Source organism: Stegostoma tigrinum, chromosome 10 (assembly GCF_030684315.1).
Source record: "Stegostoma tigrinum isolate sSteTig4 chromosome 10, sSteTig4.hap1, whole genome shotgun sequence".
Lineage (NCBI taxonomy): Eukaryota > Metazoa > Chordata > Chondrichthyes > Orectolobiformes > Stegostomatidae > Stegostoma > Stegostoma tigrinum.
In genome coordinates, this window is record NC_081363.1 from 79,244,422 (window position 1) to 79,270,679 (window position 26,258).

At 43.0% G+C, this 26,258-nt stretch overlaps 1 protein-coding gene across 4 annotated transcripts in view; it reads right to left on the reverse strand.

The window, feature by feature from the left end:
* The window catches only part of rpap1 (RNA polymerase II associated protein 1), an 83,823-nt gene that overhangs the window by 9,075 nt on the left and 48,490 nt on the right, over nt 1-26,258 (reverse strand). For 3 of the 4 annotated variants that reach the window (XM_048538344.2, XM_048538345.2, XM_048538343.2), the window contains 10 exons: nt 25,954-26,133; nt 24,078-24,235; nt 23,104-23,286; nt 16,471-16,669; nt 14,770-14,879; nt 10,092-10,287; nt 6,351-6,497; nt 5,089-5,231; nt 2,736-3,525; nt 1,261-1,437 (listed from right to left, as the gene is read on the reverse strand). In XM_048538344.2, coding sequence (XP_048394301.1) covers nt 1,261-1,437; nt 2,736-3,525; nt 5,089-5,231; nt 6,351-6,497; nt 10,092-10,287; nt 14,770-14,879; nt 16,471-16,669; nt 23,104-23,286; nt 24,078-24,235; nt 25,954-26,133 — 2,283 coding nt within the window. The remainder of the gene's footprint in view (nt 1-1,260; nt 1,438-2,735; nt 3,526-5,088; nt 5,232-6,350; nt 6,498-10,091; nt 10,288-14,769; nt 14,880-16,470; nt 16,670-23,103; nt 23,287-24,077; nt 24,236-25,953; nt 26,134-26,258) is intronic. The other variant, XM_048538346.2, reaches the window with a different exon arrangement.

Consider the following 26,258-nt stretch of genomic DNA (forward strand, 5'->3'; position numbering starts at 1 on the left):
TTAACTCTCTCCTCTGTCGCCAATAGTGCTTGTGCCAGCCCTATGCCACCAACTACCATGCAGGTTAGGGCCACATAATGGTGTGCAAACTGCATCAAACCCACAACCTCCCTGCTCCGAATACTTTATTGCCATATCCACGGGCAGTTTTTTGAAACTGGGATATTGCATGGAAGCCTTCTTGGAAACAGATGGAGTCCACATGGCTCTTTGGGCATGTTCTGAGATTCACTGGGATCAGACCTATCTATCTATACCATGACTCTATCAGCCCCTTGTTGACCTGGAGGCTGGGGTAGTGCTTGACAACAGGGCATCAGTGTAGCTCAGTGAGGACAGACAAGATAGGTTAGTGAATTTAGTGCGGGTTAAGAGATGGGCAGCAGAATTTACAATGAGCTGAAGTTTAGGAAGAATCAGAAGTCAACAACATGTGCAAGAAAGGCCAAAACTGGAGATAATGTGGAGTGTTTCAGCAGCAGGCAGTAAACAGAACTATATCCAAGATTAGTCTTAGAATTTTTCAGTTATAGAGTTACCATGAGGAGGAGACCATTCAGCTCATGAAGGCAATGCCGGCTCTCCAGAGCAAACAACTCAGTCTCATTCCCCACCAGTCTATCCATACCACTGACTACCAGTCTTGCTGGCAGCAATTTCCAGCTCATCACTGCTCACTGTGTCAAAACATCTTACTCACATCTTGCCTGTATCTGTTGCCCAAACACCTTCAAACTGATCCTGCTAGCTCTTGTACCCCCTAATGGGGACAAGCTTTTCTTTGTCTACTGTTTTTAAAAGTTACAATCTTCTAAACCTCTATCAAATCTCCCCTGGTTTAACACGAGCAACCCAATTTTTCCAACCAAACCTTGGAGCTAAAGTACCCCATCCCTGGAATAATTCTGGTTAAGTCTCCTCTGCGCCGTCCCAAGGACTTCACATTCTCCCTGAAGTATGGTGACCGGAACTAAATGCAATATTCTAATAGGGTCTAAATAAAGTTTTATACAGGTTCTACGTAACCTCCCTGCTTTTGTACGCAATACCTCTGTTATGATGTCCAAGGTTCCATGTGCTTTAACAACTGCTCTGAAATGTCCTACCACTTACAAAGATCTGTGCACATTAACCCACACCCCAACCCCTGCAGGTATCCCCTGTTCCTGCTCACTTTTTAGAACTGTCTCATCAAGTATATTTCCTCTCTCTATACCACTTCTGTGATCACAGAAAATTTGTAGCCAGACGATGTCTTACCTCATCCACAGCCTCCTGAGAGAAGATGAAGTTGTTGACATGAGCCACTGCCACCACGTAGAGCACGGGGCACCAGCTGAGGCGGAGGGTCCCCGTCACCAAGGTCTTGAAGTACTGCCGCAGCAAATCCAGGCAGGTCTCGGCAGGATGGGTGTAATTTTCCAACGGGATTGGCAGCTATTTTGATACACAAAAGGTTGCGCAGATTGAAAGCCATCAGCAGATTGCCTAGTGTGGAAATTATCTCATCAGCTTCACAAAGCACCCCACTGCCCAACTCCAGCAGGACCTTAAACTAACTAGCCGCACCCTAATGTTCAAATCTCACGGCGGCCTGGTGCTCCAGGTGTATGACATCAAACAGTCCCACAACCCTCCCCCAAGAATCCAGATTTCAGTTATTCCACAACCAACATCTACCCTTCAGCTCTCTTGGCTCTGAGCTCGGGAAATCCCTATTTCAAGCTCTCAATCTTCATAGCTTGTTGTTCCTTTAAGATGCTTCTGAAAACTTTCCTCTTTAGCCAAGCTTGTGATCAATTTTTCTAACATCTCCTGGTTGCAGCCCTAATTCAATTTTTGTCTACTCACGCTCCTGCGGAACTAACTGGAGTGATTTATGATATTCAAAATGTTCTACAAATGCAAGCTTTTCCCTCGTTTTCTATAGAATGCTGCAGCAAAGGAGACATGTTTATTCATTCATTACTGCCTCTCCCTAACTGACCAGAAGGGGGCAGTCAGCTGAAGTCTTGAGCCATTGCAGTCCATGTGGGGTAGGTACACCCCCAGTGCCATTAGTTGAGGAGTTCAAGAATTTTGGTGCAGAACAGCAGCTGAAATTTCCCTTTGTAAGTTTTGTGTTCATCAAGGTGCAGACTATCAAGCCAGGTACCCAGTATCGTCACCAACACCTCCCCCCCCGCCGCCAGGATAAACAATATGTCTGTCAGGTAATACACCCTTGGCACATCATTACCTTATTTCTTTTATTTTCCATTTATTCCAGGAAGGTAACAGTTAACATTTTTAACTTTGTTTTTTTTTACGATTTTGTACCTAAGTTTTTGCACCTGGGAACTTTGGTGCCTAAGGTGGTACTGTGATGTTCACTGTACTCCTGCGCTTCTGTACTTAAGTACACATGGCAATAAATGCTAAATCTAAATTATTCCAATTGACTGGATTGACCCCAATCTTAAAGGAGCCATTAAGGTTAATTACAGATTCAATGAAGAAGGCTCCAGCACCCATCTCTTCCCATTCCTTACCCACAACATAAGGGCTCTCAAACCAATCTCTTACACATAGATAAACCATTGCTGATGAGACAATACAACCATTGATTTATCAAGCCTACTCTGCCCTTTCGAGGGACCCAGTGCTGGCCCACTTGGCAACCAAAAACCACTCCACTCAACAACACAATGTTGGGAACTGGCACCCATTGAATATGTTTGAAACGGTTCACATACCTGCTTCAGCTGCACTCCCAGTGTCCGTAATACACTGACATGCTCCACAAAAACAGCCTGGCGAAGTTGGGTACTGAACCTCCTCTGCAGGGGCAGCAGGAGAAAGCAGCCAAACAGCTGGTCGCCAAATGAGACGCTCTCAAACTGCTCGAGGAGTCGAACATACAGATCCTGAAAGGAGGTCAGTCCTGGCAGTGGTGCACTCAAGTCCAGGAAGTCCATTTTCTTGCACTGACAGTAGATCAGCAGGAGGGCCGTCATGTAGTCGTGAATGCCCGGCTCCAGAAATAGGTTACTGCCCGTGAGGAACACGCACACAAGTCTCGCCAGCTTGGCAGCCAGAGGCAGGCCCTGCAAGAGTTCACCTCGCCAGGCCTCCAGCAACAGTGCCCACTGGAGGCAACTGGTCACCATGTCCACTAAGTTGGCAGCAAGCGATTCTACTGTCTTGCCCTTCATCTCCTCTCGGTTGACCTGGTCATAAAGATTGATCAGGGGCAGAAAGGCCCAATCAGCTGGCAGAAGAGTGCCTGTCATGTCGGGGAGCAGGACAGATTGAACCAAATGATTCTGCCCAGTGTAGAAAGTCTTGGACCGCGAGACGGCAGGCTGGACGTGAGTGAAGTGATCCAGGTAGTGGGCTCGGATGGTGGGGAGCTGTTTGAAAGCTGCTCCCAGCAGTGTTCCACGAGTCGGGTTACAGTGAACTTGTTCTGCAGCATCCCCATCTGCTCGAAGCTGGAGAATGCAGGAGAGATCTTCTGCTTCAGGGCCACCAGATTTACCTTCCCTGTCAATACAGTATTCATACCAAATAGTAAACACAGCTTCCCCAAGCCACAATGTTAACACTGCATGTCCCACACTGTAAAAGTTGCACACGCACCCCCTCCACATACCATACACATTTCATACGTGCCCCTGCATATACGTCCCATACTGTAGCCACAACACACGAGGCCCACCATAAACACTGCATTCGCCGTTTTGTGTTCATCAAGGTAGGGACTATAAAGCCAGGTACCCAGTATTGTCACAAACCCCGCTAGATAAACAATATGTCAATATAATAATATATAACAAACTTGCAACACAAAGATGATGATAATTTGGTAATAATCGAGACAAGGGATGCTTACATTGGGGAACGGAACACATTGTTTACGTCTCTGTCAGGTACACTGGTCAAATAGCCTCAGAGCAAAGCTTCTAACGCCCGCCCTTTCCAGCACACTAAGGGTCAGGCATGTCTCAGATTAGACCACTGGTCAGCTGCCCTGGCAGGACCTCATCAAACAATGAAACAATCATCCAAATGAAAAGTAGAACTTGATGTATCACACTTGGTCCACCTCAGTTGACTCCCACGACACAATACATCTGGTGTTTTCCCACCTTATATTAGCTGCTCCTGTGGTTACTCAGTGACATTTCCCATTTAGTGATATAAAATAAAATGGGCGTTGGTCGTGGCTCAGTTAGGCCCACCATTGCTCGAAGTTGTGGTTTTACGTCCCACTCTGAAGGCGAGCACATAAGCCTGTAGTGTTCTGCAGAGCAGTGCCGAGAGGTGAGTCTGTGGTGACACCTTTCACATCAGCCATTTAAACGGAGACGAACCTGAACTTTCATTTTGACATAAGAGATCACATGGCATTATTTGGAAAACAGTTGCGGCACTTCCCTCAGTGTGCCTAAATGATATCAATACAAGTGTATTAACTGGTCGGGCATGGTGGCTCAATGGTTAGCACTGCTGCCTCAGAGCACCAGGGACCTGGGTTCGATTCCACTCTCGGGCCACTGTCTGTGTGGAGTTTGCACATTCTCCTGTGTCTTGCTGGCTTTCATCCCACAGTCCAAAGATGTGCAGGCGAGGTGGATTGGTCATGCTAAATTGCCCCTTGTTCAGGGATGTGTAGATTAGGAAGATGGTTCTGGGTGGGATGCGCTGAGGGTCAGTGTGGATTTATTGGGCCAAAGGGTCCGTTTCCACACTTTAGGGATTCTATGATCTATGAATTGGTCGTTATCTCATCGATGTTTGTGGGAGCTTGCTGTGTACAAACTGGCTGCTGTATTTTCTACACCACACATGGCTACAAAATATTCAAAATATTTGGCTACAAGGTACCTTGGGACAACTTATAGTCATGGAACGTGCCACAGGAATTCAACAATTCCTTCCTTTACATTATGGCTGGGTTCATACCCCGAAACATATTTTAGCTGGTGACCACGGAAGGAAAGCTGTCATCAGACAACTCAAGCTTAAAACCAGTGACACAAGAGAAAAGTACTTCTAATTCACCTACTAAAAACGACATGCACACTTTCCCATCTAGATACTTACGGAATCATATCTTGATTAAAGGTCAACTTCGAGAGCAGTTCATGGGCTAAATGCTCGCTCCCAGGGAGCAGCTGACTTAGCAACGCGACAGCAACATAGTGATACAGTGGAGTTTGCCGAGTAACTTGAGGACTGATGGTGATCTGTAAGGTGCAAAAGAGGACTACAGTGTCTTGAAAAATGCAGCACAACAATGGGAAAAGGGGAAGGCTGGAGTTTTGAAATTGGGACATGGAGGATGAGGGTACACAGCTGATTTAAGGCTTACGCACAAGGATCTGGAGTGATGAAGGGATCAAGTCTGTTTGTAAAAAGGAGTCGAGGAGTAACATTGGGCAGTGTTGTGAAATAAGGGAAGGTTCAGCTGGCTCGGAAGCACATACCTTTGGACCGCATACTCAAAGGAATTAGCCAACACGCAATCTTTTCATACTGTTGGAAAGGAGTGTTCGCAGGTAACCCCGTGTGCATTATGATCATTGATGTGAGTGTGACAACTTCACACTATGTCCAGTAAACATGCAATGAATCTGGCAGTTTAATCACCAAGATTGCTCCTGGAGGCAGAATTTCGAGCTGTTAAGGCCAAATAGTTACAGGTCTGTCACAAGTAACTCGAAGCAATGGATTGGCCACAGCACTAAAATATACTAGCTCAAGTCGTGATCTCAGACAGCGCAGAAACAGACGCTTAGGTTCAACTCATGCTTGCCAACCAAGCTTCTTCAACTAAACTAGTTCCATTTGCCTGCATTGGGCCCATATCCCTCAAAACTTTTCCTGTTCAGATGAAAAACATTAACATACATCAGGCCTTTCAAATTGTCTCAAAACACAGCACAGTGATTGCAGTTACGTTGATTAAAAATGGCAGCCAATCTGCATTCAACTAGATGCCAAAACAGCACACATATTAATGATTAGTTTTTTTTGGGAAAATTTGAGGGACAACACATTGGGCTGGACTCCACGAGAGCTCCTCTGTTATTTTTTTCATTCAAAATAATCCCGTGGGATCTTTTACATTTGCTCAAGGGGGTGCCCCTTTGGTATATCATTTAATTCTGTAATGCACCACTGTATCAGCCCGGGTGATGGGTTCAGATCTCCAGAGGGAGAGGTGGAGAGTAGAGAGGTTGGGTGAGGAGGGGTGGAGCACGGAGTGAGGGTTGGGCTTGAATCCACAGCCTCCGGTTGAAGGACAGTGAGGTAAGTGGGTTGAACATGCCTAAGAGTCTGAAGTGATGAGGGGAGCGACTTACTGCCTTGGAAGCCAGTTGAAGTACAAAGTATTGAAAGTGAAACTCGTGACGCAGCAACCAGGCAGACCGGTGGTGGATCGGTGGGCTTCCTCTGCAGCTGTGGACCAGGTAATCTCGCAGACCTTTGCTGTGCAGAACAGACGAGCACTGCAAACAAACCGCATGAAAAAACACATCAGTGGTAAGGAGGGAGGGCAATCACCAGCTCACGAGATCACAGCAGACAGACCTTAGCTCCTCGAGCCTGCTCAGGTCATGACCCTTCTGAACAAGTCTCCTTTGGAATGAGTTCAAGATCTCGTGTGGGTGAGGAACTGCTTCCTGATGTTCGCCCTGAACGACTCAGCTCTAATTCTGACATTGCTCCCTATTATTCTGGATTTTCCTCCTCCTATTTCTACACATTTAACCATATTAAACACCTCAATTAGACAACCTCTTTAGTCTTATACGTTCCAACACAATGCCAGTCTGATCTATTCAACCTGGGCATGGGACTTACCTCTTTTAGCCCAAGTGAATCTGTTCTGCACCCCTTCCCAAAGCCAATAATTTCATCATGAGGTGCGAGGCCCAGAACACAACAAAGTACTTGGGATGGGATCTAACCAGAGAATGTCCTGACCAGATGAGGGCACAATTTGCAGAGTACGTCCTACTGCATTTATCCAGAATCTGCCTGACTATTGAGGACAACACAAATAATTATAAATATATTCAGGGGAGGAAAAGACAGACAAAACTACAAACCAATTTATCTATTCATTACGTGATTAGACATGACGGAGATCTATTAAGCATTTCCGCTTGCGCTAATCCAAGTGCAATCAGTGGCATTCATTAACAATTAATGCTTACTGCTGAAGCACTGTAAATTTATATATAGAGTCATTCCTGAAAGCTAATCAATTGCAAATCACCGAGTTGAACCATATGAAATGTGAGAAAAATAGCTTGAGACTGTAAGTCCCTGAATGATGTTATTTCACTTTCAGGGTTCGTTCACAGGCCCTGTATTCTTCCTTGGCATCCAAGTTTTGTTATAAAGCTAATTGCATCTGGTCTGACATAGGGCCGTGTAACCTGTGGCACCATTTTGAGCAGGCCCTGCTGCTCCATGAGCCTTTCACTCTCTACAAACTGTTCAACATACCACTTACCCATTCTCTAACCCTCTTGTTGCCCTTCTGTCCTCTTCCTCCCCCTCTCCCTGTCTCAGCCTCTCATGGGTCTACGCTCTCATCAAGTCTCCCACTTGTCAATTACCCCAACAGTTTTAGAACTGAGCAGTAAGAGGCAGGAGTATCTTCGACTGTGAGTCAGAAGCAAGGCAGTAAAAGGGTGGGTGAGGGAGCAGAAGCTGTGAACCAGACGGTCAGTGTGAGGCAAGGGCCACAGTGACTAGTGACTAAGTGGTGAGCAGGAAGTTCGACAGCAGGATTACTGGCAAGCAAGCTTAAATGGAAAGTTACCATACAGACTTTCTCCTATATTTTGAGATTCATTTTATTTTAGAAACAATTTCACTTACAAATGCTCCTGCAATGTAAACAGCTTGAATTTGCAAGGTGGAATGTATTTTTTTCTGATGAGGGAGGTCCTGCAGAATCTAACCACAACTTTTACATCAGTTCTATTGGGTAGAATTCGCTGAAAAAGTGATTCACTTGAAATCATTTCATTTAAAGTTCCAACTTTAAAACGAGGATTTACTGTCATGATGACTTTCTTAGTGACTGACTTCAAAAGTACAACATGTCTACAATTGGTGGGTCCAGCTACAGTTGGATACTGCTCAATGTGGAACGTGTGCTATCTTCCGTAGGAAGCACTGTCCACTAAAATCATTCCCTCAAGCAGTTTCCATTCACTACCACCAGCAGCCAGGTTCCTTCAGAAAGACAAAGCAGCTTTTTCCCGTCCCTCAGACTTGTACCTAGTGATTTGGTTGTAAATAGTATAAAGAAAAGTTGTTTGTGAACACACCATTCCCTCCTCTCTTTTTACAATGGCACAGGCTGCAATACAACTCTTGTAGGTTACTCACTGTGACGATGGGTGTAAGAAAATTAGTTAGACCATTAAATGTCAACAGCATTTTTTCATTCATTTGTGCGACATGGGGATCACTGGCTGGCCAGCATTTATTGCCCATCCCTAGTTGCCCCTTGAGAAGGTGGTGGTGCACTGCCTTCTTGAATCTCTGCAGTCCACCTGCTGTGGGTTGACTCACAATGCCGTTACGGAGAGAATTCCAGGATTTTGACCCAGTGACTGTGAAGGAATGGCAATATATCTACAAGTCAGGATGTTTGTGGATTGGAGGGGAACTTGCTGGAGGTGGTGTTCCCATGTATCTGCTGCCCTTGTTCTTCTAGATGCAAGTGACTGTGGGTTTGGAAGGTGCTGGAGGAGGATCCTGGGTGAATTTCTACAGTGCACCTTGTAAATAGTACATGCTGCGGCTACTGAGCATCAGCGGTGGTGGGAATGGAAGTTTGTGGATGTAGTGCCAATCGAGTAGGCCTACGGTAATGTTGTTCTAAACCTGTCTAACAATGGAGCTACATTCTCAAATACAGCGTTGTGTCCACACTATCAGAAGGGTGTGTGAAGACTTTAGAGAGGGCACAGGCAAGACTTCAGAGAACAGTTCCAGGGATGAGATGCTTAGTTTTGTGGCCAGATTGGAGAAGCTTGGGTTGTTCTCCTTACAGAAGCAAAGTGTTTAGAGGAGGTTTGACAGAGGTGTTCAAAATCTTGATGGGCCTGGACAAGAGTATAAATAAATAAATCAGGTCTGTAACCTTGATAACTACATCCTCTGGGCAAGGGCTACAGTGGGGCTTGTACAACAACAATTTAGATTTATCTAGCATCCTTAACACAGTTAAAATATTCCAAAACATTCCATCAGAACATTATTTGAAGATATTGACACCGAGTGACATTTGATGATGATAGGACAGCTGACCAAATTGTTGGGGAAGGAGTTAAACATTAAGGAGCTTCTTAAGGAAGGAGAGAATGGGAAAGAGTCAAAGAGATTTATGAACTACATCACTTTAGGCTTTGCCAGTTATAGGCATGCAATCTAGGACAGCACAGTGAAAAACGAAGATCACGAAGGGTTGCAAGGCTGGACCATATAAGGGAGATCGAGATGATGAGGCTATGGAGAGATGTGAACACAACAAACAAGCAGAGACATTTACAGGTCGGTAGGAAAGAGGCAAAAGAGTGACATCACTGGATTAGACTTTTCAAAGGACTAGCACAAGCACACTGGGCCAAAATGACCTCATGCTGTGCTGTGTCACTCTCCAACCCTGAACATGTTAAAATCAAGACACTATAAAACCAGGAGCCAATGTAGTCCAGCGAGCATAAGGCTGATTGTTGACAAACTTCCAATTGATATTCCTGGATAGCATCAGGAGAAGGGTGCTATTCCCCTCTCAAGCCAAACGATGCGAAAATCCTCATCGCTGCCTTGACTGGGATCAATGAAATAAACAAATGTCAAAACTTGAATTGTCTAGAAGCAAGGACACAATATCCAACCTGAGGTTATGGGGGGCAAAGAAGATCAAGGTTAGGCAAAGAGAAGCTGTTTGGAATGTTTTATGTATCTAAACTCTCGAAACTTCCACCCATGACTATGTTCTAGGAGCAATGGAAAGAAAATCAGCTATTTGCTGTTATTCACCCTCAGAGAATACAGGTATAAAAATGCCTTACCTTTTCTGTCAAGCCCTTGTGCACACTGCTGATGGTGTTCAACAGATAGAGCATTGCTGTCAGGAATGCAAAGGGGGATGTGGATCCCAGGAGGCTGAGGGGAGACTCTCTCCCAGCGAATCCCAGTGAGACCAGACTGTGGACAGTCTCAGGCCCTGGGTGGCAGGACCTTGGGTTGCAGAGGGCAGAGTGTGACCTGAGGAGAGGCAATGGCAATTAGTCACAAATTAATACTATGCCAGCTGTAGATTGTGGGCAAAGGGGCTACGAGATCTGGTGAGATATCATCCAAATATAGTTGCCCCCAACTTTCAATCATGCCCTGAGTGCACATTCTGGCTGCATCATCCACTCACAAGTGAACTTTGAACTGCCTGTAGCAAAGAACATGAGTCCAGGGGCTGCACCGTCTGTCTGGTTTCAGGGCATCTGCCCACACTAGACGGAATGTACAGTGAGAGGGGGAGAGGATCCACCCAATGTGGTCTCTGGAGGAACTAATGATATAGCAGTGCAAGGGAAGAGATTCTACACACAGACAGTATGGAGAGCTAGGCATCAAGTTAAAAAGCAAAACCACCAAAGGCCACAAATTCTGGATTATTACCTGAGCCACATGCAAATTGACACTAACAAATAAAATTAGAGAAATAAATGGATGGCTCAAGAGCTGGTATGGGAGAAGTGGGTTCTAATAAGGGGGCACTGGCACCAGTCCTGTAGAAAGTGGGGATGGTTTCCACCTGAATCATGTGTTCCAGTCAGCATTCATAAAAAGGGAACGGATTTTAAACTAAATAGTAGGGGCAAGGGATTAGATTTGGGAAGTTTTGGTAACTGAAGAAGAAGAGATAAGATGAAAGAAAAATGAATTATTATGGGAAATGATAAACAGACCATGACAGGAAATGATATAGAGCACAAATCTAAGAGTAAATCAACAGATAAGGCTAGAGGTTAAAAAGCTAGTAAGAGGACAAAACTATATCCAAATGCATGTAGTATTCAAATCAAAACAGATGAACTTAAAACTGCAACAAGTAAATAAGCATGGCCTGAAAGCCAATATAAGGGCATGGATGCAAGATGACAGAAACTGGGACCTGAATATTGAAGGGTAGATGATATTTAGGAATGATAGAAAATTAGGAATTAGGAACCATGTCTCCGTCAATTCGTGATTGCATTGGCACAATAGAGAAAGATGACCGACATTCAGGAAACCAGGTTATAGTAACAGTTTGGGTATAGCTGAGAAGTTATAAAGTTAGGAAGTCACTTGTGGGAGTAGTGTACAGGCCCCTAACAGTCCACATAGTGGAGTAGAGTACAAAGGAAGGAAAAATGGGTGCTAATCAGAAAAGTAAAGTGAAAATCATGGAGGGATTTTAATCTTCATATAGACTGGAAGTAGCAGATGGATGAAAGGGTCCCAGCTGACGAGTACATTGTATTTTTTTGAGACAGTTTGTGAACACAGCACATTCTGGAGAATAGGCAATACTAGAGCTGGTACTGTGCATCAATATTGAAGATAGCAACAATTGTAATATTAATTAATTCTACACAGAGTTTGGAGGAGAGAAGAGTGGGTCCAAAACTACTTTTTTTGAAATTAAGTAAGAGCAATTATGAGGTCATGAAAGCAGAGACAGCTAAAGTGAACTGACAAGTTAGGTTAAGAATGGGTCAGCAATGGCCGACGTCTATGATATTTCAGAATATACAAAATAGATACAGTCCAATGAGAAAGAAAAGTTCCGAGGAGTAGACCCAGCATCTGTGGTTAAATAAAATGAGTTAAACATAGTGTAAAACTTAAAGAAAAAGCATATAATTGTGCAAAGACTGGTGACAGGTCAGAAGATTAGATGGAATATAAAGGAAAGCATAGAATGACTAAATGATTAATGAGGAAAGAAAATTTAAAATGAGAGCTAGAAATAGAAATAATATATAATAAGTATACCTATAAATATGTTAAAATAAGCCAAAAAAGAAGGAAGTAATGATCCTATAGGAAGTGAACCAGAGAATTAATAATGGAAAATTAGGCAATGATAGATGAATTTTATATCAGTCTTCACTGTAAAGAATACAACTAGCATCCCAGAAGTAGCTGGAAATCAGGAAATGGAGGGCAAGAAGAACTTGTGAAAATTACAAGTCACCAGGGGAGTGGTCCTGAGCAAATTGTTGGAACTGCAGGCTGAAAAGTTCCCATTTCCTGATGGAGATCATCATAGGATATTAAAAGAGCTACAATTTGGTGGAAAACCAATTGGCATTAGTTTTAATTTTCTAAAACTCCCAAGTCTCAGAGAAGGTTACCACTAGATTGGAAGTTAGTGAATGCGACTGCTTTGTCGAGAAAGGGAGGGAGATAGAAAGCAAGAACCAGGCTAGTTAGCTTAAAATCTGACACTTGGAAGATACAGGAAGCTATCGTGAAACAAGTTACAGCAGGTCACTTTGAGAAGTTGAAGATAATCAGATGGAGTCAATATAGTTTTGTGAGGGGAAACCATGCTTATCCAATTGGAGTTCTTTGAGGAAGTAAGCAAGCGCTTGGATAGAGGAGAATTGGGAGACACACTGTTTTGAATTTCCAGAAGGTACCTAATAAGATGTCTCATGGAAGGGTATTACTAAAAACAAGAGCTATGGCACAAGGGGTAACATGTTAGTGTGGTTAGAGAACTGGCTAGCAAATAGGAAAAGGAGTGTTTTCTGATTGGCAGGGTGTGACAAGTGGTGTTCCATGCAATAATACTTGGGTCTTCAAAATTTATTTGGATGAAGAGGTTGAAAGCATGATTGACAAATTTGCTGACTGAAGACAGGTAGACAGGTAGGTTGCAGAAAGGACATAAGCAGGTTACAAAGGAAGGTAGATAAGTGAGCAAAGATCTGGCCAATGGCATATACTATACGGACAAATGAAATTGTCCAATTTGACAGGAACAACCAGAAGAAAACATATTGTCTAAATGGTGAGAGTTTGCAGTGCTCTGAAACACAGAGAGATCTGGATATTCTGGTATATGAATCACAAAAGATAGAGAAAGTAAATAGCACAACTGTTTGCTGTGAAGGGAATGAATGCAAATGCTTCAGTTTTATTAGTAAGATCACATCTGCAGTACTGTGTATTATGAGTTCCTTTGTTTAAGGATGGCAAGTTTGTTGTATGAAGTCTGTTAGAGTCAAATGGGCCTGTTTCACTGGAGTTTAAAAAGACTGTTAGAGGGGATCTCACTGAAACATATATAATTCTGACAGGCCTTGTCAGACTGGATGCAGGGATGATGTTTCCCCTAGACAGGATATCCAGATCAAGGGCTCACAATTTCAGGGAACAGGATAGGACATTTTGGGTTTATATGACTTTGTTGGTGAACTTGTGGAATTCTCTACCACACTAGGATCTTTAGGCCAGGTCAGTGAATATCCTAAGAACAAAACAAATAGATTTTTAGAAGTTAATAGTGTCAAGGGTTATGGAGAGAGAGTGGGCGTATGACATTGAGATACAGGATGAACCATGGACATGTTGAACGGTGAATAGGCTTGATGGGCCGAATGCTCTCCATTTTCTCCTCTTTTCTGGGTTCTTATATTTTGATAAAACATACAAGACTCTGCGGATAATAAAATGTGAGGCTGGATGAACACAGCAGGCCCAGCAGCATCTCAGGAGCACAGACTCTGCGGATCCTTGTCAGGGTGCGAAAAGGAATTTTCCTCTGAATAGAATCTAAAAATAGCAAACAGTCAGGTTTAAAAATGAAGAGTCAGCTGTTTAAAACAGAGGAGAAGTGAAATATTTTCTATCAGAGTATCGCAAGTCTTCGGAAGGCTCTTCCTTACAAGACAGTGAAAGCAGAGTCTTTGAATGCTTGTAACACAGGATAGATTCTTGATGACCAAGAAAGTGAAAGGTTATCAGATCAGCTGTCATTGCATTGAATGATGGAGGAAGCTCAGGGCTAGAGGAAGCTCTGCTTCTAATTTGCACATTCATGTCCAAAGATGCATCAGGTCTGGACTTGTCGAGCAATAGCATGTTTGTTGTGGGTAGATAGAAGCAGGAAGGAAGCCAATAACTGAGGAATTTCAGTTAAAATGCTGCATATGAAGTCAACAGCTAGGAACAAAAGGATACCCGTCCCTCACAAATGTAAAGTTCTTCAGCAACCCTTTGACTGGGAGCCAGGATCTGGCCTGGAATGAGCATTCTAAAGGTAGAACATACTCTGCTGGGAATTCTAGAACAATACTGCAAGGAAATTACTTCATCTTCCTGCTATAGTTGGCACATAACTGTCCATGTATGTCATTCAAGGCCTGTACCAGATAGTGACTACCCAACTGAGCTAATAGAACTCAATGATGGATGGGAAAATTTATTAGTTTCAAATATACATGGAGATGCAGCATTCTCAGACACAGTGACATTATAACTTGGGCTTAGATGGTTGCACTGTCACAGAGTCATTTGTGAATCATGAAATATTGTCACTTCACCCACAGCATGTGTTCAACACTGACCCTCCCTGGAAACTTTAATCTCTGATCCATCTTCCACTCTGGCTTCAGCCAAACTAGGCCTTAACAATGATCATCCAACAGCACAAGTGGTGGGGACTTCAGAGTCCCAAAAGAAATAGGGGCTTACCTGAGATCCTCAAACATGCTCTCTAATACTGGCAGACTAAGGAATGGGAACAAGGTCGCTGAGCAAAACTGTTCCAGTTCTTCTAAACAGTCAACCGGTCTATAGGATGGCTGTGGAAAATTCAAGACAGAACAGCATTAGAATATGGTGAGAAGCCATCATCTTGTCCACAACTCAGACAAGGAGAAAATTAAGGCATCCCAATTGCCTGAGCCTGACATATATAAGGAATCATTATCGTGTGTACAACTCAAATTAGATAGGAAGTCAGAGCATATCATTCGATGTCAGACAAGGAGGCAGCCACGTACATTTAGCTGGAGACAGCTGGATTTGTGCTACACTGATCACTATCTCTGAAAATCACAGAATCTCTACACTGTGGATGCAGGACATTTGGCCCATTGAGTCCACACTAACCCAGATGATCATCCAGACCCAAACTCCTACATTATTCCTGTAGTCCTGCATTTCCCATGGCTAGCCCACCTAGCCTGCACGACGCTGGACATTAGGGGCAGTTTAGAACGGTCAATCCAGTTAATCTGCTCATCTTTGGACTGTGGGAGGAAACTGGAGCACCCAGAGGAAATCACGCTGACACAAAGAGAACGTGCAATCTCCACAGTGACCATCAAAGAGTGGAATCGAACCCGGCTCCTGCTGCTGTGAGGGAGCAGTGCTAACCACTGAGCCACTGTGTCGCCAACATACTTCATATATAAAAACTGCTGACAGCAGTAGTCAGCCAAGTCATGACAGGGGTTGGGGAGAAGCTGAGGAACTAAGACAAAAAATCTGAAGACCATGAAAAGCAGCAGTAATAAGGCAATGCAGACAATGGTTCAATCAGCTGATTAAAATGTAGACTTCCAGCAAGTGATCTGGCAGCTGAAGAATCATGAGGTTGGCTGCTAACATGTTCAATTAGGTTAGAGACAGAAGGGGGGAAATCTAAAACCCAGTATAGGCAAGCAACTATCATGCTTACCAGCTGTGGAGGCTTAAATCAGATTCACAGCACTCTCACCGAACTCATGGCTATGCTCATGGCAAAATCAGGCAAATTTTCTCCAGAGCCCTGGCCAGTATCTATCCCACAACTACTGCCTCCACAAATAAATCAAGCTGTTCGACTGATTTGCTGCTTGTTGTAAATATGTCGTCAAGTCTTTCATGACGAAAGTGCAAGTTCTTTCCAGAGGTAATTTTCAAAAATAGTTCTCAGAATGTGGAGAACAGCAACACATATTGCCCATCTTAGCTGTCCTCAGGAAAGGATGGTGGGCCTTAGCAGTGTGATACAGCTGATGGGCTTAGTAAGTTGGGTTGGCACAGGCATCACACATAGGCTAGCCCAATTGAGAAAGGCAGAATTCCTTCTCTAAAAGATATTAGTGAACCAGTTCAGTTTTTACAACAGTTCTGCATTTACATGTAAGAACCTCTTTCAAAATTGTCAAAACCAAATTCAAGCTTTCCAATTGCCAGATATAGAATTTGGAATACTAATCCTGAGAGGAGCACTAATCACTAACACAACCATACCCAACAAAACAAAAAAAAACTAACAGAAGTAATGTGATGAATGTGATGGTGTCAAGGAAAGGAAAATGTGCCAAGGTGTAATATCAAAAGGAGCGAGTACCACATGACAAGAAGCACAGCAAGAGATGTGGATGAAGACAATAATTATGGTACCTGTTGGATGAGTTTGCTGTAGTACGTCCCCAGATAAATGATGTATGTTGCTGTCAGTTGTCTCACTTTACTCCATGTTGCTGGACAGTTGACTTCCTTAAGGCATCCTTTGACACAGGCCTCCAGGAAGGGTTTGATACCGGCTACATGGCTCCAGTCAAGTGGAGGAGGGGGAATATGTCCCACTTGGTCCCTGCTACTGTAGGAAACAGAGTAGTTACTGGTAACTTTGTTTCATTTGGGGCATAAACGTCTCTCACCTAAATCCATAGTTCAGGGAGAAGACTATTAATGATTATGTGGCTGTTGGCCAGCTCAATGTTAGCTCTCTTGTCTCTTGGCCAGTAAGTTCTGTCTATCAAGTCCAACAAGTCAAGGAATGTCGGAACGCTGGAATCTAATTCAGTTCTAGTTGAGAGACTGTTGCACTATTAGAGCTTCTGTCTGTCAAAAGAGACTTTAAAGCAAGGCTATGTCTGCATTAAGGGAAGGTACAACTCCCATGGTATTATTTTGAAGCATGGTGAGAAGGGTTCCTTTCCTCAGTGTTTGGCTTAGTGATTATTGCTCAGTCAACATTATCTGAAACTTGATGATCCACATGTTATTTCATTGCTACACACAATTTGGCTGCAGCATTTCTTACAACAGTGACTACACTTCAAAAATATTTGGTTATAAAAACCTGACAGCATCGTAAGATTTTGAAAAAAAACTATAGAGATACATTTCCATTTATTGAGGAAGCGCTGAAGCATCAGACATTCTCTCAGCTGATAGTAAGTTAACCTCTCTGATGTAGGCATACACCACACTGTGCCTTTTTGTAGAACAGAAAAGATTAAAGGGAACCACATTTCTATTGAATCAGAATAGCAGTGCTAGACACAATGCGGCAGCCCCAGGTTTGACTTTCTATATGTGCTAAACAAAATAAATTCACTTAGGTTGGCTGTCGGAAAGCATCAGCTGGGTCCAAGTCTCTGACAGGTCTCTGTTTAGTAATGTTCAGCAGAAATGCCTTCCTTAAGAGAGATTGAGGGTAAGGACAGGATCAGGTTGTCCTATCCTTGGTAGAATGGTCCAACAACACACATGAAGAATGGGGCTTGAAGAGCTGTCGGGGAGAACAAAGCCCATTTATGGAACTGAATCCAATAAAGGGTCAACGGCTTCAGAAAGTTAGGGATGGAAATGGGAAAGATAAGATCTCTTGAGGTCTTTCAATTGCATTATAAAGTAAGCAGCATAGAACTTGCAGCTCTCCTGGGATTGCAGGCTAACAAGATTTATTATAGATTTCTTTACAGTTTTAGTTATTATACTAATAAACTATAACAATTACAAGTTTCTTTTTCCTTTTTGATTTATTAACATTCAAAATAAAACTCTAAAAAGCCAAACAATAAAAAAATCACGAGGAGATTGCAAGAACTGCAGACGCTGGAGTCAGAGACATCACAGTGTGGAGCTGGAGGAACACAACAGGCCAGGGAAGATGAGAGGAGTAGGAAAGTTTCAGGCTGGAACCCTTCTTCAAAGATCACGATGTTTCTTTCAAAAATACTTTTTTTAAGAATCTACAGTGAACAGCTGAGGTTTCTTCTTTTAAATTTCTGAATTAAGCATAAAAGTCTGGGAGTTTTTTGAGGAAGTTACCAAAAAGGTTGACGATGGCAGAGCAGCTGACATTGTTTATTTGGGTTTTAGTAAAGCCTTTGACAAGGTTCTGAATGGTAGACTAATTAGTAAAGTTAGGCCACATGAGATTTAAGGTGAGCTTACCGATTGGATACATAATTCGCTTAACAGCAGCGATAAAGAGTAGTGGTCGAGGGTGGCTTTTTGGGCCTGTGACCAGCGGTATTCCACAGGGGTCAGTTCTGGCTCTTCTTTCATTTGTAATTTATGTAAATAATTTGGATGAGAATACAGAAGGCATGATTACTAAGTTTGCAGATGACACCGCAGACAGCGAAGAAGGTTTTCCAAGATTACAAAGGGATCTTGATTAAATGGTCAATGGGCTAAAAAAAAGGGCAGATGGAGTTCAATCTCAATAAATTCGAGGTATTGCATTTTGGTACAATAAAAAAAACGGTAGGGCTTATACAATTCGTGGTAGGATCTTGCATAGTGTTGTACAACAAAGGGACCTGGGGTGCAGGTACATAATTCTTTAAAGTTTGCATAACGGGACAGGATAGACAGGATGGTTAAAAAGGCATTTATCATGTTTGCCTTCATTGCTCAGTCCTCTGAGTGTAGGAGTTGGCATGTTACATTGAGGTTGCACAGGACATTGGTGAGGCCTCTTCTGGAATACCGTGTGCAGTTCTGGTTGCTCAGTTACAGGAAGGATAATGTCAAGCTGAAGAGGGTGCAGAACAAATTTACCAGGATGTTGCCAAGTATGTTCGAGTTATAAGGAAAGGCCGGGTAAGCTGGGACTTTTTTCACGAGAGTGCGGGAGGTTGAGATGTGACCTGACAGAAGTTTATAAAATAATGAGAGGTACAGGTAGAGTTGATGGTAGTTGTCTTTTCCCTAAGATATGACATTTCAATACCGGGGGTGGGGTGGGGCACATTTTTAAGGTGAGGGGGAAAGATTGTAAAAAGACTAAGAGGCATTTTTTTTTAAACACAGTGGGTGGTTTGCGTGTGCAATGAGCTTCCGGAGGAAGTGGTGGATATGGGCAATATTACAATTTTTAATAGACATTTGGATGGATATATGAAGAGGAAAGGTTTGGAGGAATATGGGCCAGGAGCAGGCAGTGGGACCAGTTTAGTTTGGGATTATGTTTGGCACAGACTGGTATGACTCTAAGACTCCTCAATATACTACTAAATTAGAAATCAAAAATTGTACTTAACTTCGCTGATTTCCAATTTAGTACTAAACTTTTTATCAGATGTTGAAGCTGAGCTGCACACTTTGAAAACTGTAAACCCCAGATGCTACACTCATGCATGCTCTCATTGGAATGTTGCGCAGCCAATTCAAGATTGAGAAATAGATTCCTGACACCAACCTGCACACAAAATAAAACAAGCTATACAAATGCTATACATTTTGCCACTCTTAAAGCACCTGCTTGCTGACACACTCAGCCCACCTTTTGTGAAAAGTCAACACTCAACATTGTACTGGTTAAAACACAAACATCTAGTAACAGCCAACTCAACCCTGCAAAGTACAGGACAGCAACCAGTAGTATCCCAGCCCAAAGCTGCTGGCAGACAACCACTTTACCCCCTGTTTAAGTCAGTTGGCATTGTATTTTACAGGCAAAGGATGGAGTCACCATTGTAACATGAGAAATATGTCAAGCAATTTGCAGATGGCAAGAGTACACAAACACTGCTGGGATAGTGACCACATATTTTATCTTTTATGTGCTGATGTTGGTGGAGGGAGAGAGAAATAACATCCAGAGTGCTGAGAGAGTGCCTCTGCTTTTCTTTGAGACAGCACAAAGGGTTTTAATACATCCACGCAATGTGGCAAACAGGGCTCCAGTTTAATGCCTCATCAGAAAGGCAGCATCTCTGACAATGCAGCAATTCCACAGTTCTCCACTGGCGTGTCAGCCTAGATTTTGTGCTAGGGTCTGTCAAACCCATGACCTTGTGACTCAAAAGCGAGAGTGCTAGTGCATCGAACAGGCTGTCTAAATCTTTCAATGGGTTCTGAATTAAAGCAGACAGCATTTCAGAACCACGAGCAGCAGTGGTAACCTTGGAAACAGCCCGATCACAAGCTCCAAGAATACATGAGGGAATTGCTGCAGTGTCAATCACAAAGACGTTGAAATGGGTTTCACTCGGAATCACTGCTGACCTAATGAGATTGACAAAGGTGCTCTCCACTATAACCCTTAATCACATTACTGACGTTTAATGTGTATCTTTGTGTTTCCTTTAATTCCCCACACTAAAATGCTGTGCACACTAAGGAGGTGTCAATCACTTTAATTCTGACTGTGTGATTGTCAGTCCCTACTGTTGGGAAGCATTCAAAAATAGGTAGCATTAATTAAAAATAGTGTCCTGCCATTGAAAACAAAATCAGTCTTTGTTGCTGTATATAACAGTTGCTTAGCAATTGTCATCGACCCTGACACAATTGCCCCTCCCCCCAACTCCACATGCCCACAATCAAGCTCCAGTCACGTTACGTCTGTCTGCAAACCTACCACAGCCGCCTTATGTCAGTCTAAGACCTGCTTCAATCATGAACAGTGGCGCCAAGCTGCCCAGCAGGACTATAATATACAGCAGGGTGATAATAATATGAGATTAGGCATAGGACAAATTCTTATGTTGTTACAGCATATTCATATCACACTGTTAATGCTCCAGAGTGCTCCACCACAGCAGGAAGGAGGAGATGGTGGCAAAATTAAGGGAGGTGACGGAAAGCAGTGTCGAAGAGATATGCTTTCAATACTTTTACAATTTACACCACAGAATTAGGCCATTCAATTCAACCTTATCCAAAGCAAAAGCCTCCTCCCACCCTGTCAGCGTAACATTCCATTCTCTTCTGCTTTACCTAGAATGACAGAATAATGTAACAGCAAGCCTGCACGACTCTTACAGGCAGCAATCGAGTTCATCAAACCACCACAGCTCTGGAATATCTTTCCGTCCAAGTACTTAGCCTTTCAAATGCTCATTTTGCCTCTGTATCGTCCACCCCATCAGGTTTCAAGTTTCAAACCATAACCACTTAATGCAAAAGGAACGTGTTTATCTCTAACGTTATCTCTGGTTCTTTCACCAAACCGTTTAAACCTGTGCCCTCTCATTACCGGCCCTTCAGTCATTAGAATCAGTTACTCTTTATGAGTTGCCGATTGTGATTTTCACTATACTTAAATCTCCTCGTAGTCTTCTCTGTTAAAAGGAGATCAACTCCAACCTATGTCTATACAACTGCAGAACTTCATCCCTGGAACTATTCCAGCAAACCTTTTCTGCACCCTCCCTGAAGCTTCACATCCTTCCTAAAGTGCTGGACACAATACTCCAGCTGGACCTAAATCATGTTTTAATTATCGAGTTAGCATGCTGACCTTTTGTCGTCCATGCGTCTCCCAGGATCCAGTGTGTTTTACTACCACAGATGTCGACATACAAGTCAAGCTTTGAAAACCCCTCCAAATATAAAAGTGAACCACCAGCAGGGGTGTGGATAGTGACCATATTGTAATGTTATTGACATCCCACACAAAGAGTAGGCATGCCTTAAACTCCCAGTCTTAGCAAAACAAATCAACATCACCTGCTTGATCTCTCACCTCCATTTTTTGAAGATATCAGTCAGGAAAACATGCATTTGGAGAGTAAAACAAATTGAGCCAAACTACTAATGCAAATAACAGCACATAGCTGCTGAAAAGGAGAATGGACATAAGCGCAGAGAAAATGTCTTATATGCCAGGTTATTTATATGACACAATTTACAGTAACATGTTTGTTAACCATTTTCAAAAAATTATACACATGCAACCGTGGGTCTCTTTCTTCTCTCTTCCTGAAGCCCTTTCAGATGTTTGCATACATGGCCGTTTTTTTTAAAACAGAGCGTATAATGCAGAGGAACAGGTCTCTTGTCCAACCAATTTGAATATTTCCTCCTAGATTGTTGCTTCAGAAAGTTCTAAATGTTTTTAATTGCCAGGTTTATCCTTCTCTCTTTCCTGAGCTAGTACATTGGCACTTGAAATCGTTCAATCTTTGGGATCATCCCTTTAGCTCAAGGGGACTGGAACACTGAGGCCAACGTCTCTGCAATATTTACATTTACTTCCAGCAAAAACTCATAATACATCTTATCCAGGCTGATAGAATGATCTACATTAAATACTAACAGCTTCCATGTCTTCTTTATCCTGCATCCAGAATGTTCACAAGCTCATTTAATATAGCTTTGGTAGAATTCTCTTCCTTGATAAACGTCAGTGCAAAGTCCTCATTTGGTGCCTCAGCCATACCTTCTGCCTCTAAGAGATCTTCATTTTGGTCCCTAATTGGCCCCACCAATCTTTAGTAACCCTTGACCAAGCTTAGAGAAAATCAAAGTCACTTTTCAACTTCCTAATTTGAATGTTAAGGTTTTCATAAATGACTGAGATGAATGATGAGGTAACAAACGGAACATGGTTACAACCACCCGGGGTGCATGCCCCAACAAGGTATTTCAAAAGTTACCATGAAAAGGAGCAATCCTTTCTGACCTAATTCACATTGATACCTGGAGAGCATGAGCTTCAATCTCACTGATGAGGGAGGGCACACAAGTAGGTTAGTTGCAAAATGAGGAAGCAGAACCATGCGGGAAGGGACCCCAATTCTGAGTTCACATTAAAGCCTGCACTCCATTACCCCAAATTGTATCTGTATGGGTTTCTCAGTAAATAGGAGACCACAGGCTGCAATGGAGTGGAGCCCATTGGAACCTGGATTAAGAGGTCAGTGACGACTGAGCCAGGGTGTGCAACTTTCCAGCTCAGATGCAAGCAGGGTTTGATCTGGGGGCTTGGTGCAGAGGCATACGAAGATAAAATGCAAATGGCCCAACCTGGTGCTTCAGAACAGTCAGAGGGGAGACTCAAAGAGGTACCTGGAGATGACCTGGGCCTGCAGTTCAGCAGTACAGCCTGCGCTGTTAGTAATGTTGATCAAGAGACAAATCAACACTTCAGCTCTCTGCATGTAAAATCCATACAAAAGGCTGTCCTCCATTGGCTGAGAGGTAAGTTTCGGTTGTGTTTGAAGCATCTTCATCAGTGCAGGATACAAGTCCCTGGAACACAAAGGGAAACGAGTCGCATTAGGAGAGGATAATTGCTCTCCCTTCAAATGAGCAGAGACTTTCAGTGCTGAAACTATTTTGGGGTAACTCAAGCAGCCCTCCTCCCACATGGGAGAAAACCTAAACACACATTCGGACTGCACCAGCCAGAATTCAGTGGGCAGCAGACTCGTCTGAAACTCAGAAGATTTACGTTCCATTCCAGAGATTTTGAAACAAAATCGAAGGAAGGAAAGGGAGGTCCTTTCTGCTGTCTTGTCCAACACTTATCCCACAGCTAGCATCACTGAAGCAGATTGCCTGAGCATTACCCCATTGCTGTTTGTTGTGTGAAAATACCACTTCACGAGTATTGTGAACGTCTCTAATTTCATGAAAGATGCAAATATATGGGAATGGCAGGTCAGAAAAAGAAAACAGTTGACACATTTTGCCTTCAGTATTATCACTAGACCCTTTGCTCCTTCTTACCCTACTTCATAATCCACCCTGGTAGCACGCAACCCCCAGGACCAAAGTGAAATTGAAAACAGCACAGCCCCAACCTCCAACTACAAAAATATACACCAAGCCCCAGAATGTACCCACACAGCACACCCAATATTTCAAATCATGTATCATGCATGCCCAGTTCCTAGCAATCTTCCTATTTCTTCATACTCAACCAGTCAGCATATACAAAACTCTCCTGAACATATCTACTTCACACCATTCAAACCCACATACATTCAGCACATTTTCAAATAAAAGCGTCAATCTGATCCCTATCTCATCACACTCACTTGTACAGATCACATGCTTGTCCATAGTTTGCTGCAACAGCCCATAAGCGCAAGGCCTCAATGCTCAGCGCAAAGGCCCCTTTTCGCTCCAGTGGCAGATCACAAGGATCCTCTGCTACGAACCTCCCAATTCGCTCCTTCATGTTGTGTTTGTTCAACTGCATAAAGATACACATGACAGCACCAAACATGGGTCATTAAGCAGTTTGCTGCTTCGTAAGTTATCATAATGTAATTCATACATCTGAGCAAGTTATACACAGCAAGTGTGTGCAGTCCACAACTATAATCCACTCATTAGTGAGCCATAAAATTAGGAACAGAAGTAGGCCTTTTGGCCCTTTGAGGCCTGCTCCACCCCAGTTAACATGATCATAGCCAATCCTCTATCTCAAAGACACATTCTTGCTTTCTCATAACACCCCCAATTCCTTCATTATCTAAAAATGCATTTCCCGCTTTCTTGAATATATTCAGTGACTTGGCTTCTACCACCATCTGAGATAGAAAATTCTACGGGCTCACTATCCTTTGAGTGGAGAAATTTTTTCTCATCTCAGTTCGAAATGGTCAAGCCTGTACCCTGAGATTATAGCCCCGGCTCTACATTCCCCAATCAGGGTAAAGATCCTCCCTGCACTTAGTCTATTAAGCCCTATTAGAATTCATACATCTCAATCAGAGTCCCAGGCATCCTTCTAAACTCAAGTGAATACAAGCCCAACCAAACTAATGTCTTCTCACGGGATAGTCCCATCAACCTCGGTATCAGCCTTATAAACCTTTGCTGCATTCCCTCTACAACAAGTATATTATTTCTCAAGGAGACCAAAACCGCCCACAATACTCCAGGTGTGGTCTTACCAAAGCTCTATATAACTGCAGTAAGACGTTCCTTCTTCTGAATTCAAATCATCTTGCAGTGAAAGCTATTCTGCTTTTCTAACTGCCAATCTACTTTCATTGATCAGTGTACAAGGACACCCAGATCCCTTGGCTCATCCACACTTCCCAATATATCACCAATTAAATAGTACACTGCCTTTCTGTTCTCCATACTGAAGAGTATAATTTCACATTAAACCATTTTTGTGTTGCATCTGCCATGTTTTGCCCACTCACTAAACTTGTCCAAAAGACGTCTCCTGTCTAGCACTGCATCATCAGCAAACTTGCAAATGTTTATACTTGGTTCCCTAAAGAACTACTTCTCTAAATGGACTATTTTTTCCCAGTCATTTTTAATGTTGACTGTGGGAACAGCCTGTGTGTTAGCTGAAGTCAGAAATAACAATGCTTGGAAAAAAGAACAATTTTTTTGCTAATGCCCCCCAGAGTTGGCTCGAACACCCCAAGGGCAAGGATAGTCCTGTGAAATTGAGCCTAAAGCTCATTGTACACTGCCCCATAAAGTACTCCCAAACTTGGAATGATACAAGTTTGTGTGAAGGATAAATAGGACCAAAGACCGATTGGGCCAAATGGTCTGTACGTTCTTCATAATTCTGTATAATGACAAGTAAAATACTGACAGAGCGGCCAAAGAAATATTCCGGGGGGACAAAGTTAATAATGTCACAAAAATTAAAGTGAAGGTTAGAATTTTTTCTAAACAGACAACAGTTGTATCATAAAATGAGCAGCTATTGACCCTAATTGAAGCGATGCTCATTGGTTCTGTCATTAAAGAATGACATCATCTCTTGCAACTGGGACACATTAAAAGACATCAAGAAAATGTGAGGACAAAAACACGAGCATTGACAAAGTCAACCGAAACCAAAACAATCTTAAAGGGAGAGGCACACAATAATTCCCTTCAGTTGCAGTTGAGGTGTGGCAAAGAACAAATGGGTCATACTAAGATGGCCCTCACCAGAACAGCTGACATATTCCTTCCAGCACATGCCAGGACACGGGTAAGTTTCATGGCAGCTGCAATTGGCACACCGTGGGTACTCGTCATCGGCTCGCCTGTTCTCGGAGTCTGAATCTTCCAGGTAGACGGCAGAAACTCCGAAACTATAGTGTCTAGCAGCCTCGGGCACCTCAGAATCTGGGTGAACAAGAAAGGCAGACAGGCGGAGATTAAAGAAACAATCTTCCATAAACAAACTTTGGACCCTTTTAATAGTTTTTGCAGAAACACTTGCAAGACAGTAAAGCCCCCCTAATCAATGC